Source organism: Phacochoerus africanus, chromosome 7 (genome assembly GCF_016906955.1).
Source record: "Phacochoerus africanus isolate WHEZ1 chromosome 7, ROS_Pafr_v1, whole genome shotgun sequence".
NCBI classification, from domain to species: Eukaryota; Metazoa; Chordata; class Mammalia; order Artiodactyla; family Suidae; genus Phacochoerus; species Phacochoerus africanus.
The window spans coordinates 92,163,598-92,180,674 of record NC_062550.1 but is presented as its reverse complement, the minus strand read 5'-3'; the positions used below and the strand labels follow the sequence as shown (position 1 = coordinate 92,180,674).

Sequence of the window (17,077 nt, the reverse complement as noted above, 5' to 3'; positions counted from 1 at the left end):
ATACACTACGGGGGTGGGGGGGCTTCAGAACAATATACATACACAATGCCTACAACCATAAGCGCCTGCCATGTATCAGGCTCGATGCTGGGTTTTGAGGACACAAAAACAAGCCGGACGTGGTCCCCCGCCTCCCAGATCTCATAGTCCACTGGGAAGCCAGACTCCCACAGTTCCAACAACATGAAGCGGGCCAAACGAGGTTGAGCACCCCGAGAGCCGGGGACATGCCTTAGCCAACCCAGAGCCAACACACACAACACACACATGGACGTTCAAATCAGGGGCAGAACTCAGTCACAGATCTGGGCCACCCCAAAAACCCACTGATCGGGTTAGATTATCCTCAACATGAAAACAGAAATTGTAGGAGTTCCCGTCGTGGTGCAGAGGAAACGAACCCGACCAGGAACCATGAGGTTGCAGGTTCGATCCCTGGCCTCGCTCAGTGGATTAAGGATCTGGCGTTGCCATGAGCTGTGGTGTAGGTCACAAGTGCGGCTGGACCCTGCATTGCTGTGGCTCCAATTAGACCCCTAGCCTGGGAACCTCCATATGCCGCAGGTGGCAGGTGCGGCCCTAAAAGGACAAAAGACAAAAAAAGAAAGAAAGAAAGAAAGAAAATAGAAATTGTAAAACTTGTGATGAAGAACACTCAAATCCCCAAGACCCTGGTTTGAGAAACAAAGCTCTGAAAGGAGGAAGGTGGCGGGGGAAGGGAACGCTGACGAAGATTCGCCCCACAGTATTTTGCCTTGGCATCTGGGAAAATGGCAACGGGGCTTCCTGAAAGAGGAAACCCAATCTTCTTAGATCAGGTTTGAGAGGAACGAGTTAAGTTCCATTTGTCGGCATTTGAGTTTGAGGAACATTTAGGAGAAGAAAGGGAGAGCTATGCTGGACTTCGCTGGAAATGAATCTCCGGAGTTTGGAGCCAAAGCGTAGACACGGAGCATCCAGATCACCTTCTGGAGCTGAAGCTGGAAGTGAACACTGAACAACAGGTACGAACCTACCTGACTAACGCTGCTAAATGCAGAACACGCCCCCAGTCCCTCAACTATTTCAACACCGACTTAATTTCAAAGTAGCATCTCTATCAAATAAAATAACAAATGGAATAAATAATAAAGGCTAATACGAAATTACAGTCAGCTATGGAACAAAGGATCAGGCTACACACAGAACAGATACATCAATCTCCTACTTTTCCATAGGAAAAGTCGCCTAGTTTAATAACAAATCTAATTTGGAAATGCGACTTGATTAATAGAATCACCACGCAAGCTGACTTCTTCCGCAGCCATGTATTCAAGACCATCCAACCTCCTACCACGCCTGTGAACGTCTGAGATTAGGGCTGTGGGACTATGTTTTAGGCAAATTTTTAACGGCACCTGGAGAAGAGCAAATACTTCCTATCTGTGGAAGGAATTCTGCACACCGGGGAATCCGATGCCTGCTTCTCAGATGGGCGGAAGTTGCAAAGTGCTCTAAGAGAGCAGTTGTGTGTGTGCACAGACCATTCACGTTCTACTGTTGAAAACAATCTGGGCTGCCAGAGTGGGGGTGGCAGCTCCCACTCCTTGAAATCTACAATTACTCATATGTAAATGAGAGGCAATGCAAGAAATGTGAGAAATTCAGAATCCATTTATCTTTTTTAGTACAACTGAGTGAGATTCTTTTTGTGTGTGCGATCTATATATGCCAACACTACAATCGTGCGAGTTCCAGAAACAACGTGAAAAAACGGCATCACTGATGAGCTTTGAGGGGCAACACTGCAAAAGATACAGTGGGTCTGTTTTGGCTTCACCGTGTGCAGAATCTGGGCTCCTGCTTTCACTCACATGCTTCCGTGCACGGAAAAAAGTGAAAACAACCCTGCAAATCTCAGGGCTGCGGAGGAGAAGCCCAATGTGAGTTCTTACACTGGGCTGGGTGTCAGATCACCGGGTGTCCTCCTATTTCCACCCGCTCAAAGAGAGAGTCTCAAGAAGATAAAGGGAAGGTAACTCTGGTTCTTCCTGACCCTCTCTCTCTGGTTTCCTTACAGTCTGTAAAGACAAAGGGCGTGAAGGTTTCAGGGGCAAGTCCAAGAGGGAAGTTTCGGTTTTCTTAAATCCATCAGCTGAAGCCTATAAACAAAACAAAGCTTCCCAAACACGTCCTAATTACCTGGAGAATCTGTTAAAAATGTAGAATTCTAGGAGTTCCCATTGTGGCTCAGTGGTCAACAAATCCGACTAGGAACCATGAGGTTGCAGGTTCGATCCCTGGCCTTGCTCAGTGGGTTAAGGATCTGGCGTAGCCGTGAGCTGTGATGCAGGTCGCAGATGCAGCTTGGATCTGGCGTTGCTGTGACTGTGGTGTAGGCCTGCGGCTACAGCTCCGATTGGACCCCTAGCCTGGGAACCTCCATATGCCTCGGGTACAGCCCTAGAAAAGGCAAAAAGACAATAAAAAAAAAAAAGTAGAATTCTAGGTCCCCTCAGAGAAATTGACTCAGTAAGTCCAGGATAAGACTGCAAATCTGTATTTTCCCAAAGCCCTCCCCACCACCTACTCCCACAAGTGATTCTAAAAACCAGCCAGGTCTGTGAGCCGTGAGCAAAAGAGACAACAGCACTCAGACTTAGCAAATAACAGGAATGGCTTTCCTGCAGATGGCATTTCGGAGTGTACCAAAACTGCATTCACGTAAACTACATTATCCCCATTTCACAGATGAGAAAAAGGAGGCTCAGGGTGGTCCAAGGTCCACAAGCCTGTGTGTGTCAGATCTCAGTTCAGGTGCCACAGTATAATCCTCTGTCTCCAGGGCACCATTATTTGAGCATCAAATTTCTGGGCATCGGGGAACTCTAACCTGATCTTGAGTCTCACTTCACAGGGTGGGCACGCACCTAACTAGCCAATCGCTGTGGTGCGCCTGGACGATTCCTACCCCTGTCCGTGGATCGGAAAGACGATCTGCAGTCCAAGTAACTGCTTTTCACTAGATAAGCACTAAAAAATATATATATATATATATTAAATGGAACTTTACTAAATCTGCAGAACACACAACTTTTAACATTCTAATTTCACTTTATAAAATGGAATAAGAAATTACTTGAAGACAAAGAAAACAAATGTATCGACTTCTGCAAAGAAAGCAACATTCACAGCCTCCCTGCTAATTTCTGTGACATTCTGCGGAATGCCAATTGCTTTATTTTTATTTCAACACACATATTGATTCTAAGGTTCTAGTTAATTAAACTTACTAAGATCCTGAAGCCTGGGAACAAAATTCTTTGTAATTAGCAAAGGGCGCCATGAACATCAAATACAGGTGAACGGGTGGACGTGCGGCGCGTGCACAGGAGGCAGCGAGGGAAGCAAGCAGCAAAATGAAATATGAAGTCTCTTGGTTTGGGATGCGTCTCTGGTTTTCTGCCCATGTGGCGCCGCAAAACCCACCAAGGATGAGGACGGGCTGTGGCAGACAAGGCTGGTTCACATACTGGAAAACGAACTGCAGATATTCCTGGGACACAAGGAAAACTCTAACGCTACAGGAAAATTACCGTCCAAATTCAACCACCTTTTTTATTTGAATGATCCACAAGAATGGTTTTTAACATTTTGTGTGTGTGTCTTTTTTTAGGGCCACACCCGAGGTATACGTTCCCCAGGCTCGGGGTCAAATCCGAGCTGCAGCTGCCGGACGCCTACACCACAGCCACAGCAAGACCGGATCCGAGCTGCAGCTGCTGGCCTACACCACAGCTCACGGCAACGCCGGATCCTTAACCCACTGAGCAAGGCCAGGGATTGAACCCGTGTCCTCATGGATCCTAGTCAGGTTATATTAACCACTGAGCCATGACCAGAACTCCAGTTTTAATATTTTTAAATGATTGAAAAAAAAACAGAAGAATTATATTGTATGACGTGAAAATTATGAAATTCAGAATTCAGTGTCCATAAACAAAGTTTCACTGTGACACAGCCACACTCACTCACTTTACATCATTTTATGTACTGTCCATGGCTGCCTAGAGATTACAACGGCAGAGTTAAGTCGTTGTGACAAGTCCATGTGACCCATGAAAGCTAAAACATTTACTCTCTGGCCTTCCAAAAAAGAAAAAAGTTTGGTTCAATCCCTGCTTGAGGGGAGTTTAGATGACCTTCTGAAAAATGCCTCTCTGATCACTGGCTTGAATATGAGATAAAATACTGAACGTAGAATCATGTCAGATATATTTTCTTTGATATTGACCTAAAAACCACACCAGAGTCTAGTTCCCTCTGCCTGGGCGTCCCAGTATTGAATGGAGACAGTTCCTGCGGTTTCTTCATCCAGAAGTAGGGCCAGGCTCCTGCACACTCGATTCTGTTATTAGAAGGACGGAGGCATAAGCAGAGGCAGTGGAGCACACGAACCCAGCAGGGCCCCTGCATGGCCGGGGCTTGAGCCTTCCTTTGACAGAGGGATGGAGAGCTTTACGCTGGTCAACAAATATCTCAAGCCCTGTGGCCATTTTCCCAGCATTAGGATTCAAACATCAGAAATACAGTGCACAAAGCACAATTCACAGCAGAATGGCAGGAGCCCCCCGCCCTCCTCCCTTCCACTGAGGCCGGAGGGTGGCCCGTCAGAGTCCAGGCAGTTCTAGCCCATCATCGGCAGGCAGCCTCGCTTTCGACATCTCAGAAGGCAACACGCACTGTGGATGAAGTGCTTGCTCCTGCTGCACCAGCCAGCTCAGTCAGTGGTCAGAATGGGGCACACCCCTCAATCCGGACTAGAAAAAGTGGAAAGCCTTGCTCCCTCGAACCGCCTGTTTGCCTGCTCCGTGTCACGGCGCGCTTGGGCGCAGCAGTAAGAGAGTATCATTCATTAGAAAACTGGAGCTCCGCTTAAGGATCCAGCGCTGTCACCGCTGTGGCACAGGTTGGATCCCTTGCCCGGGAACTTCTGCATGCTGAGGTCTGCCCCTCCCACCCCCCAAGAAGATTAAGGTACATACCTTGGAAAGCCAAACAATAGGCATAATGGTTTAAAAGAAAGGTAACCAGAGCGGTTTATTATTCACATTACAGGTACGTTTCTGTTGTTTTCTTTTTGGCCAGGCCACAGCATGTTGAGTTCCCAGAGCAGGGATCAGATCCGAGTTGCGGTCGTGACCTAGGCTGCACCTGCGGCAACACCAGGTCCTTCACCCACCGCGCCGGGCCAGAGACGGAACCTGCCTCGCAGCGCTCCCAAGACACGGCCGACCCCACCGCACCACGCGGGAACTCCGACAAGTCCATACTTCTAATGTGTGGCTTCGTCACGCACATGGATTAGCTGGATCAACTTTTCTTTAAGTGTTTAACATCAGGTTCTTGTTTGGCTGGTTATGTGTACTGGTTCAGTTCTGAGAGTATTTTACTCCCATCTCGCCTAACACCTACTCCAGCCTCTTTCCCAGAGTTTTCACCGACATCGTCTGTGAACGACACGTCCCAGGTTCGCGGCATCGCCAGTCCTTAGACGCCAAAGCAACAAGCAAGCGGACGTTCCACTGAAGAGCTCAGTGGGCTCACTTCCCTGCTGAAAACCTGACCTGACTCTCACGAGCCCTGAGACTAGTGTGAATCCCGATTCTGCCAGGCACTAGCCGGGTGTGCACAGAGACACACATCGACGTGCACACACTGATGGGCACACTTCGATCAGGGTTATCGCTTTCTGCCAAGTGGGGTTAACACTACTTTAAATGGTGATTTTTGACCCAGGAAATGCACTAAAGATCATTGAATGGTATACTCGATACTGGTCAGTTTCCTAATATGTAACCCATTCCTCCGTAACATTGCTACACAGTGAATTTTCTAAAAATGTTCAGGAAGGAAGCCATCACCGAGTAAACCAGGACGGAGACATGCTGAGAGCAGACCAGGCAACAGTCAGATGAACAGAGCAAGCTAGAGACTCAGGGAGAGGCCTTCGAGAATGTTCCCAGGGGTCGTGACCTACATAAACACCCTCTTTCTAGATTCCGCCAACAGGGCAGTTCCTCTCTTCCGCCCTCGGACTTCATCGTGCTCTTTTCTAGACGGTACTCTGGATGGGCTTTTACACACGCCGTCATCCCTCGGCACGGCAACTACTTCTTTAAAAGTCTGTGCTTCCCTGAACTGTGAGTTCTTGCAGTTGGCAGCCATGGTCTCTCATTCAGTCCTAGGAGGTTAGATGAACGAAAAAATAAGGGATGACTGCTTACTTCAAAAGTCAAAAAAAAGAGAGAGAGGTGGTGTGAAGAGTCACTGAAATATACGCATGTATGCAAAGCACTTAGCACCATGTTCTGCATGTAGCTAGTGTGGCAGTTCTTTTTATCAACAAATTACACCAAGAATTACGCTACAGAAAGAAGTCTATTTTGAAGCTAGACTAGCCTGCAAAATAAAAATGTCCAAATGCATTGAAGACCTAGTTTTAGAGGACCGCTGCCTATGTCCAAGGCTTGAGGGCCCAGATATTGGCCAAATTAAAAAAAAAAAAAAAATCTCACAGATCCATCTACAGTTTGTGACCAGAATTCTCCAAGGTCACAACGAGTGGCAATCGCACCCTCACTAAACCTTGTACTTGGAGGCTGCAGCCATACTGAGCAGGAGTTGCTGGGCTGACTACGGAGTCATTCTCCACGACTCTGGTCTGAATGAGAAGTGACACCAGAGGGCAAGGGAGGGTGGAAGCAAGAGGGCGTGTTCCTGCCCCCTCTTCCTCCCCCCAAAGGAAAACTGCCGTCTAGCGTGTCAGGAACTGCTGCACTGTTGATCTGGCTGGCACCAGCTGAGATTACTTCAGTCATTCAATAGATATGTATTGAGCCCCTACCATGGGTCTGCCATTGTTCTAGGCACCAGATGCATCAATGAATAAAACACTTAAATAGTCTCAAGAATGAGGTAAGGTGACTCTACCTTCGGATACAAGGACTTATAAGTAGTCACAAAGATCTGAATCAAAAGCCTACAGACTCATCCATACATGGAAACTTAACGCAAAGGAAGCATTGGTGGTAAAAGCACCACCACCATCTCTGTGGGGAAAAAACTGAATGCCGACCTCACGTCATTCATGAAATTTAATTCCAAGCGGACTAATGGTCTAAACAGTAAAGGCAAAACTTAAACTCTGACTAGGAAACATAAACCTTTAGCCTGCAGACATAGAAGGAGCCCTTAGGAAACAAAAAAACACACACCACAGAGGAATGAATTGCTAATCTCAACTACACTAAAATTCATCAAAATATTCCATTAAAAAGATGACAAAATGGAAAAATACGTCTGCAACTCAGTAAGAAAAAGGCAATGTGAAGGAGAAATAAGCAAAAGATATGAATTGATACTTCATAGAAGTGGAAACAGCCCATGAATACAGAAAACTTGCAATCGGGGAACCACAAATTAAAACCACAATGAGACAATATTTCACTCCTGTCTGATTTCCAAAAAAAAAAAAATTGAAGTCTGACAGTGCCAAGTGTTTGGTAAAAATATAGGCCATTCATAAAATGCTGATAAATCTGGCAACTCCAGCAGGACTGACAGTGTGCTTATCCTGCAGCCCCACCACCCCACCGCTAAATGCCCTGGCACCCACAAACAGATACACAAAATGATGGCAGCAATGCTTTGGGAACAACCTAAATAAATGGTTAAAGAGAAAGGATAACTTAATGACATAGTATTTCGTTTCATGAATATACTTGGCTCTAAAAAGCCTCAGTCAGCTACTGGCCTCAAAAGGATGAATCTCACATACAGAATGCAGAAAAGCAAATTACAGAAGGATACGTAATGCACTCGTATACACATATGCGCCTATGTGTTGTGACATATATGGTTTAAAGGCATGTAAAATAACGGTAAATCCTGCTTAAGAGCACAGGCCTAGAGAATGGAAATATTAAAGGGCAAATGTGTTAAATTCAGGACAGAAGCGACCTCTGGGTGAAGGAAAGTACTGGGAGTATCCATCTCTGTTTGGGTTTTTGCTTTGTTTGCTTGTTCGTTTGGGGCGGGGGGTGTTGGATTACAGCCTTTTACTGGGGCATAATTTACCTAGAGTGATACAGATCTTAAGCGTGCAGTTCCACGAGTGACTGATGGCTACAACCATGTAATCCACTCCACCGCCAAGAAGCAGAACCTTTCCGTCACCCCAGAAAACTCCCTCATGCTCCTTCTCAATCCATCCCCCTGCAACCAGTATTGGAATCCCTACCACCATAATTCAGTTCCTCCTTTTCTAGAACTTCATATGAACAAAACCATACAGAATGGACTCTTTTGTGTCTAGCCTGTGATTCATCTGTGTCCATGCATACATGGCAACCTGCTCCTTTTTTATGGCTGAGTAGTAGCATTTTATAAGTATACTACAGTTTATCTTAACCATTTTTCATTTTTAAGTTGGTGGATATATGAATGTCAATGTATTATTCTTTATACCTTGTTAATATACTAAATATTTCCTTTTTTAAAAATTTTCGGTCAGAGAGCACTAAAGGACACAGACCTAAGGGTGAAGCAGCTGGATCGTAGGTTATACATGTTGCCGGCTCTACTAGATTTTGCAGATTCCAGTTGCTCACCATAGATCTGTGAATCAGAAGCTTAGAAGGTGTTGGCCAGGAATCTGTTTTATTTGGTTTTGTTTTGCTATTTTAGGGCCGCACCGGCGGCATATGGAAGTTCCCAGACCAGGAGTCGAAACAGAGCTGTAGCCGCGGGCCTACACCGCAGCCACAGCAACGTGGGACCTGAGCCACCTCTGCGACCTACACCACAGCTCACGGAAATGCCAGACCTTAATCTCAAGGAGCAAGGCCAGGGATCGAACCCGCAACCTCATGGTTCCTAGTCGGAATCGTTGCTGCTGCGTCATGACTGGAACTCCAGGAAGCTGCATTTTTTAAACAAGTCCCGCAAGTGATTCTTATGCACAACACTTTGGCGAACCACTGTTTGTACATACGTTGTCTGTGCAGGGTTCTGTAACTCCAAGGGCTTCAACTGCTGTTACCTACATGTCAATGACTCAAAAATTTGTATCTTTAAATAAAAATTCTTCTGAGCTATGGCTCACCCCACTCAAATGGCTCATAGGTGCCTCAAACTCCAAGTGTACAACACAGAAGCAATCTTCCCAAGCCCACCCGCTGGTTCTTCCTCCAGAGTTTCATGCCTCCATCTGGGACACCACCAGACGCCTAGGTGTCAAGCCAGAAGCCTGGGAGTCTGTGGTTCACGGCTCCTGTGCTCCCCTATCCTCTGTATCCTATCAGCCACTAAGTCCTCCTGATTCTGCTGCTCAAACGCCTCTGGAACCGAACGGGTCTCTCCACTCCCTTCACCATCTGCCTGGTCCAGGTCATCTGGACCAACGACAGTAGCAGCTTCTGGACCAGGCGTCCTGCCCCAGGTCCTGCCCCTCCAGTCCATTTCCCACCCTGTGGCCAAAGGAACCCTCTGAAGCAAATGCGTGGTTTTTCCAAACTCTGCTTAGACTCTCTCGATGACTTCCCGTTGTCCTTCGGACCCTTCTCAACGTGACCTGCACGCTGTTCAGGACCTGGCCTCTCCCTTCCTTTCCCTCCTCAACTCTCGCCGTGTACGCCCTCGTGCTGTGTGCCCGGAGCCACCCCAAAGGCCTCTTGCTTTTATCAATGAGCCATCCCTCTCCCCTTTTGCACATGCTGCTCATTCCACCTACGACGCAGTCCTCTATCCCCCCACCCGCCCCCGGCCACCCTGCGCACCACTCAACTCTCAGCTAGCAGTCACCTCATCCGGAAGGCTTTTATGAACCTTCCCTCCGCTCCTGGCCCTGGCCGGATAAGGAAGAGCCCCTACGACCCGTACCACCTCCTTCTTCCTTGGCAACAGCATGCCACAACTCACAGAACGCCTGCATACCTCCTCAGGCAGACTCCAAGCCCTCCGAGGAGATCAAGGCCGCACAGGGCGCCTTCACTCGCAAGGGATGCTAGCACAGAGAAGGACGGGCATTTGAAATGTGCCCGATGAGTGGTACACATTCCACGTGGTCCCCACACAAACAAGGCTTACGAAGTTGTTTCCTTCAACGTGAAGATATGCATGGCTCTAAATTTAGAGAGCGATGCATTTTCTGCAGTGTTTAGGTTTTATGCTCCTGCTTGGCAAGCACTGTCTGCCAGCAGAGCAGTCCATCAAAAGGAGCAAGAGGTGGTGAGACTGAGAACTTGCCAGCATGATTTTCAAACCTTTTTTTTTTTTAAAAAAAGCCCCAGTCATTTTCAAAGGTCACACCTCAGTTACAAGCGAGGCATGACGGCTGCAATCTTGTTAGGATTACTGTGATTGGAGTGGAAAGGCTTTTGGCAAAAGGACCGAAGGTTTATATTCGCATGTGTGTGCTAGGATGTTCGGTCTCTGGCGCAGCGGCATAGACTCAGGGGCTGCCAAGGATGGAGGCTGCCCGCGAATCCCCCAGCAGTCCACCTAGAGCAGAAGCTCTCCATTTTAAATCCCAAACCTTCCGTCCCATTCTTTTTTTTTTTCTCCTTTTAGTATAAACATGAATGCAGCCTGTAATGCCAGAACACCTGGGTTCAACTCCCTGTGACATCATTTATCAGCGGGGGTACCCTGGGCAAATCACGCAGCTGTTCAGGGTCTAGCTTCCTCACTCGAACACAGGAATAAAATGGCACTTATTTCCGAGGTTTGTGGTGAGGATTCAATGAGCTAATTACTCGTAAGGTGCTCAGAGTAAGGGCTCGGGAAACAGCAGACACATCTCGGGGCCCAGGAACAGGTCTGGGGGAGCAGGGATGGAGGAGACAGAGGCACAAGCACTCGGCTGTGTCATCATAACTGAGCACCTTGAACAGACTGTCCTTTAAGGCAGGCTAACCAAGCCAAGGCGCACAGCTAGTCAAGAGGTGAGCTGGATCTGAATCAAGGCAGTCTGCCTCCAGAGACCCAGTCCTGAACCGCGATGAAAAACTGTCTCCCACCTTCACATCCGCTCCTGGGGAAATGGAATATCTGCGTTGTAAAAGAGCCTACGAAACAAAGAGGTGTAAGGAATGGAAAGGAAGAAAAAAATAAACAAAATACAGCCAGACTCAACTATTCCTGGATTAAAAAGTGGTCAAGAAGTTCCCGTTGTGGCGCAGTGGTTAATGAACCCGACTAGGATCCATGAGGACATGGATTCGATCCCTGGCCTTGCTGAGTGCATTAAGGATCCGGCGTTGCCATGAGCTGTGCTGTAGGTCAAAGACTGGGCTCGGTTCCGGAGTTGCTGTGGCTGAGGTGTAGGCCAGCGGCTGTAGCTCCAATTGGACCCCTAGCCTGGAAACCTCCATATGCCCTGGGTGCAGCCCTAAAAAGACAAAAAGTTCCAAAAAAAAAAAAAAGTGGTCAGGGGATGGGTTTTCCTTTATCATTCCTTCACAAACCTAACACAGCCCACTGTTTTTCGGGGGTTTGGGGTTTTTTTTTTTTTTTGGCTTTTTAGGGCCACACCTGTGGCATATGGAGGTTCCCAGGCTAGGGGTCGAATTGGAGCTACAGCTGCCAGCCTACAGCACAGCCACAACCACGCAGGATCCGAGCAGCATCTTCAACTTACACCACAGCTCATGGCAATGCTGGATCCTTAACACACTGAGCGAGGCCAAGGATCAAACCCTCAACCTCATAGTTACTAGTCAGATTCGTTTCTGCTGTGCCACAACGGGAACTCCTGTAATCATTCTTCCACGATTGATTTCTAACTCTTTATAAGGCAAAAAAAATTTTTTTGGAGCTCATTTTGGATGCAAAAAAGAGAGACTAAAATGTTAACTACCTATGTGAAGCGGTGAAAGAAGAATCCAGCACGTGCCTGCCCTGGTGGTCACGTGAGAGTCAAAGCACCGGGCAGAGTGGTAACTAACCTCCCCGCGGAGAAAGCCAGCTGCTGTGCGTCTTCTGTGCCCCCACCCTGAACATTCCCCGTGCGCCCTCCTGTCATTCAGGAGCGCTCAGGAAAACAACCACTGCTTTCAATTCTAGTAGGATGACGTCCCTCCTTCTGCATTTACTGATCTAAAGCTCCAAGTCTGCAACAGTTGTCTTCCAAATAGCGAAATTATCTCTCCAGAACCAAAAAAAGTCTGGGATAGGAGCGGGCAGTTCATAGGCAGGAGAACACAGCGGCAAGAGCCAGGGCTTTGGGGTCGGGCCAACCCAGGTACCATCCCAGCTCGATCGCTTAGCTGGGTGGCCTCGAGCAACATCCTCAACCTTTCTGGGCCTGTTAGCACAACTACAGCATGGTGACGACAGCTACCATTTCACACATGTTCCCCAAATGGCAGATGTTTTATCACTGGGCAGTCCAACCACCTTCTTTTCTCCATCTCTCTCACATAAACCCCCTCCCACAGAGTCAGCAGCCTGGGGGGTTACATTAGCGGATTCCCACCCCTTCCTTCCTCCCACATCAGCAAACTCTGCTGACTCTCCCTCCAAAACAGAGCCCGTCTCTCCATCCCTCCCGCGCTCAGAGGTGGCCTCCCTTTGCCACGACATTCCCATTCCATCAGCCACTCTACACACGACAGCCAAAACCATCTTCACACAAGCCACCCGATCACATCATCCGCTCCTCTCAGAATCCTCTAAATAGCACCCTCTACATTGAGGGTTAAACCCAAATTGCTTACCAAGGCCAAACAAGCGCCTAAGAACCTGGTCCCTACTTACATTCCAGCCTCGCTTCATTCCACTCTCCCTGAGACAGGCCGGGACCAGGACCTGGGCCCCTTTGCTGCAGTGCCTGCGCCCGGACACACATCTCCTCGAGCAACAACATATGAGGAGGAGTTCCCTTGTGGTGCAGCAGGTTAAGGATCTGGCGTTGTCACTGCCGTGGTGCGGGTTTGATATCTGGCGGAGGAACTTACACACGCCATGGGTGGAGGAGGAACAAACAAACAAACGATATAACCGTAAGCATGCCCAGTTAGGGCAAATTATGGACAACAAGATACAAAAAGACCAAAAAAACCCAACTGTCATTTCCAAAGAGCTGGGAGCAAAAACGGGGTACCAGGAGCAAAAGCAGAGACCTGTGCATGCCGGGTGCACACTCCACTAAAGGAGGGGGCAGACCACGGAGGCCGCCCCTCGGGCCTGACCCCCAGGCCCACGCCTACCCTCACCGGGTAGAAAGACCCAGCTCAAGCCCTGCCCCCCAGGAAACAAGCAAGGGAAGCTGTTAGTTGCAGCTTTCCCCAGCTGCAGCGGGGCCCCAACTAAAGCCTTTCTTTAAGTAACTGCTTTCCTTAAGAACCTCTGTGGCACTCGAGGTACAAAGAGGTTGCTGGCCCCTAAATGTATAGTTCAAACAAGTAACCCCACCCGTTTCCATCTCTGCTGCTCCACCAAGGCCAGCCACGCCGCACTCGCTGGCCAGCCTGGCCGGAATCCTGAGCCCAGAAACACCTGAGCAGGGCTGGACTGCCTCCAAAGGCAAGGCAGGTACCTTTCCGTGTCAGCTCCCTTGCAGACTCTCCAGAGGCAGCTGAGGCCAATTCACACTTGCTCTAGCCACGCTCTCTCCAGACACCACCCCCTGCCCCGCTGAAAAGCAGAAGACTGAATCCGGCACCACCTGCAAAACAGGGCCGAGGTCCCTCTGAAGCAATCTAGCCCCGGAGAAGAAGAAATCTCTGAAAGGGCCACTCAGGTGACCAAAGCAACAGGCACATACATACCTTCGGAACAAGGCAACACCAACTCCAGTCCAGAGTAACTCACAGGCTCTGGTGAGAAGCCTCCGTTTTTCCCATTTCTTCTCTCAGCCTTGTCCCTTCAGAAAACACCCAACACCCTTTCTGTGGTGCATAACCTGTCCTCGGGGTTGGCGTGGGGCGGTCTGGGGACATATCCTGGGTATCTACTTTGATCTCCTAAAGTTTCCTCCACCTCTTCTATCCTGTAAGTGCCCAGATCCTGCTTTTGACTGAAGCAACCTCTGTCCCCAAGGTTAAAATCCAAATGGCATATTGGGACTGGTAACTCAGGAACCCACAAACCCTTTCGTGTCCACCGGCTCCCCCAAAGAGGTGACGATCAAGCTGCGCGCGACCCGGACGTGCTCTCTGACCCTGATAACAAGCAACACCAACCTCCAGGCTGCAGCTGGAGGTGGAATCAACCCTGCAGCCGAACCTGCACATGGGAGTTTTTCCACTAAGCTCTAGCTAGAGGGGGACGGTGTGCACAGGGCCCGCACACCCACCGTTCAGGAAGGAGCCGCGGCCCACGCCTCCCCCAGCCCCGGCGCATGTGCTGGGAGCCGGCCTCGGGGACTCCGCGCGGGTTCCGTCCGCGGGCAGCGCCTGGCCCGCTTGCCCCACCGGAGCGCCTCGAGTTCCCCCTTGCCTGCACCTTCCAAAGGCCAGAAGGGCGTGCATTTCTGGCGGCGAGGGGTGAGGACCATCTCCCCGAAACGCGCTCACGGGCGCCCTGCGCTGTCGCCCACGCGCCTTAGCCTGGGCCCGCGCCTCCCTGGGTGTGTGTCGGGGGAGCCCCGCCAGGGCCCGCCCGCAAAGTTTACGAGGCTCCCGAGGTAGGTGCGAGGCGCGGGGCTCAGAACGCAGCTGCGAGCCGAGCGGACGTGCGGGGCACTACAAAGCTCCCCCTACCACCCACAGCCAGAGGCGAGGGGCGCGGGTCATAGGGCACCCATGCCCAGGGGAGGCGCGGGCAGAGAGCCCCGAGGAGTTCGCGCTGCCGCAGGTGCCCGATGAGCCCGGTGCCCTCGGGCCACGAGAGTCCCCAAAGCCCTCCGTGTCCCCCTCCCCCGCTGTCCGAGGGGCGCCCTCCCCCACGCGCAGACGACAGTCGCGGCCCCGCGAGCCCCGCCAGGTCCCCAGCCCTCTCCCCTTCCCACCCGGCTGCCCTGCCAGGCTCCCGGTCGCTGCGGGCGGCCCGCAGCAGGGCGGGAGGGACGCCCTCTCGCTCGCCGGCCCCCTCGTGCCTCGGAGGCGGGGCGCACTCACCCTCCGCATGGTGCCGGGACCCTCCGGGCCGGGTTCGGGCCGCCGGCGCAAGGCCGCGGGGCGGGGGCGGCGCACGGCCGGCCGGGGAGTGTCGCGCGGCCCCCGCCCGCACACGCGTGCGCCGCGCCGGGCGAGCCGGCGGGCGGGCTGCGGCCTCCGCGGGGCGGGGCGGGGCGGAGGCGCGCCGACCGCGGGGTCTCCGGGGCCGCCCCCGCGTGCAGAGCGTGGGGACCTCTGGCCCCGGGGGCCTCCCTCTCCGGCCGAGGCGTCCCCGCCTGCCCCGGCCCTTTCGCCCCTCTCCTCTCTCTCGAGGTCCCGCCCCACCCGGAGGGGAGCCGGTCCCCGCCGCCGCCCCAGCGCTGGATCGGAGATGGTTGGAGTTGAACACGCGGGCCCAGGACACCGGGGGGAAGCAAGAGGGGACTGGTGGAGGACCGAGGTGGGAGCTCTCACCACTTTGAAAGTTCCTCTGTGCTCCCCTTTGGATGGGAGGATGGCCCGCTAGTGTCCCATCCTACCCTGTAGGTTCACAGGCTGTGAATTTTGGAAATCCCGAGCATTCAGAAACCTTTTGGGGGGAGAGGTGAGGGGAGAGTTAAGAGTGGGAAACAGCAGATCAGCCCGCGACTGGAGGAACAGAGTTGATCTAGGTTTGTCCAGACAAACGAGCTCAATAAGGAAAGGGGTGTGCATCCCATTACTAAAAACCCACAGGTCTTCCTGGCAAACCCCTGCCTGCAAGGCTTCCTCTTCACTGAAGGCCTCCCCAACCCCACCCCAACTTCTCCAAACAACAGGAAAAGCCCATCCCCAAATGCTGATGATGCTGGGAAAAGGATGAGGGAGATGGGATATGCATTCCTTCTGCCTCTCGTGAAAAGACTGCGTCCCTTGAGCCAGGATGTGCAGGACCCAAATCCTCAAGGACAAAAGTAGGATGGAATGATGCGTGAGGTACTTTCTCTTTTCGGCTTCGACCGATGAACAAAGTGAATCAGGTAGCCCAGAATTCACGGCAGCCTGAATTCAATGTAGAAAAAAAAAAAAAATCCCTTGTTTACCAAAAGATCCTTTGAAAAGCATACAAGGACGCTTGTGTTTTCAAACCAGTCAGTGACAGGTAAACAGGCAGACAGCAGTGGGAATGCAAAGGCTTGTGCTGGATAAACCCTTGTGAGAGAGCGTGTTTTCGGCTTTTACATTGCTGGCTGCCAATTCTGGCAGATCACCACTTACCACTGTCAAAGATAAACTGTTATAATTTTCTAACATTGACAGAGTGTCAGCAGCACGATAGAGACCAAATATTAAACAGACCAAGTACTTTTGTGATCAGATGATTAAAAATATTCTGTCTGGGTTTCTCTGGGTGCCTTCCAGCACGGATAAGAGGAGGGGTGATGGATGCATTAGGACAAAAAGGAAAGGAAGGAAATTAATGAATTCTGCTAAGCCCTTTTTTACTTTAATTTATAATCTCCATACGGTGAGGGTTTTTTACTCCCTTGATTTGAATCTCTTCAGGTTGGTTTTTGACCTTTTGCCTTTGGGGAAATAACAGTTGTAGTAAATGTACTTACTTATGCACCTTGGGCTTTTCCTATGCTGCTACTTTCAATCCCTACACCCTATGACGTGAGTACTATGATTTTATGGTTTTTCAGAGGGAGAGACTAAGGCTCAGAGAGGGTAAGTAATTTGCCCAAGGTCACACAGCTTGAGTGGCACTATCAGGATTTGAACTCCAGCAGTCTGACGCCAGGGCTCATCCATTTAATCCCCATGCTTTATGGCCCTTGTGTGTTCTGCTTCATATAAAAGGTATAGCAGTGAAAAGTGTTACTCGAAGTAAAAATGTGAGTGACTTCATAGATTAAATCAGTTGCTTCCCATCGCTAGGCTTTGGCTTCCTCGTCCCTAAGATGAAAACTTGGACTAAATAGATGTGCTAGAGAGCTGTCCACCTGCTGTATAGC

General features: G+C 50.3%; 1 protein-coding gene across 1 annotated transcript in view; it reads right to left on the bottom strand.

Moving 5' to 3' along the window:
• Positions 1-15,164, bottom strand: part of TMCC3 (transmembrane and coiled-coil domain family 3) — a 274,854-nt gene extending 259,690 nt beyond the window's left edge. The window contains exon 1 of the mRNA XM_047788269.1: positions 15,102-15,164. Within this exon, the coding sequence (XP_047644225.1) occupies positions 15,102-15,110 (9 nt within the window). The 5' untranslated portion in view covers positions 15,111-15,164. The remainder of the gene's footprint in view (positions 1-15,101) is intronic.
• Positions 15,165-17,077: the final 1,913 nt, after the last annotated feature.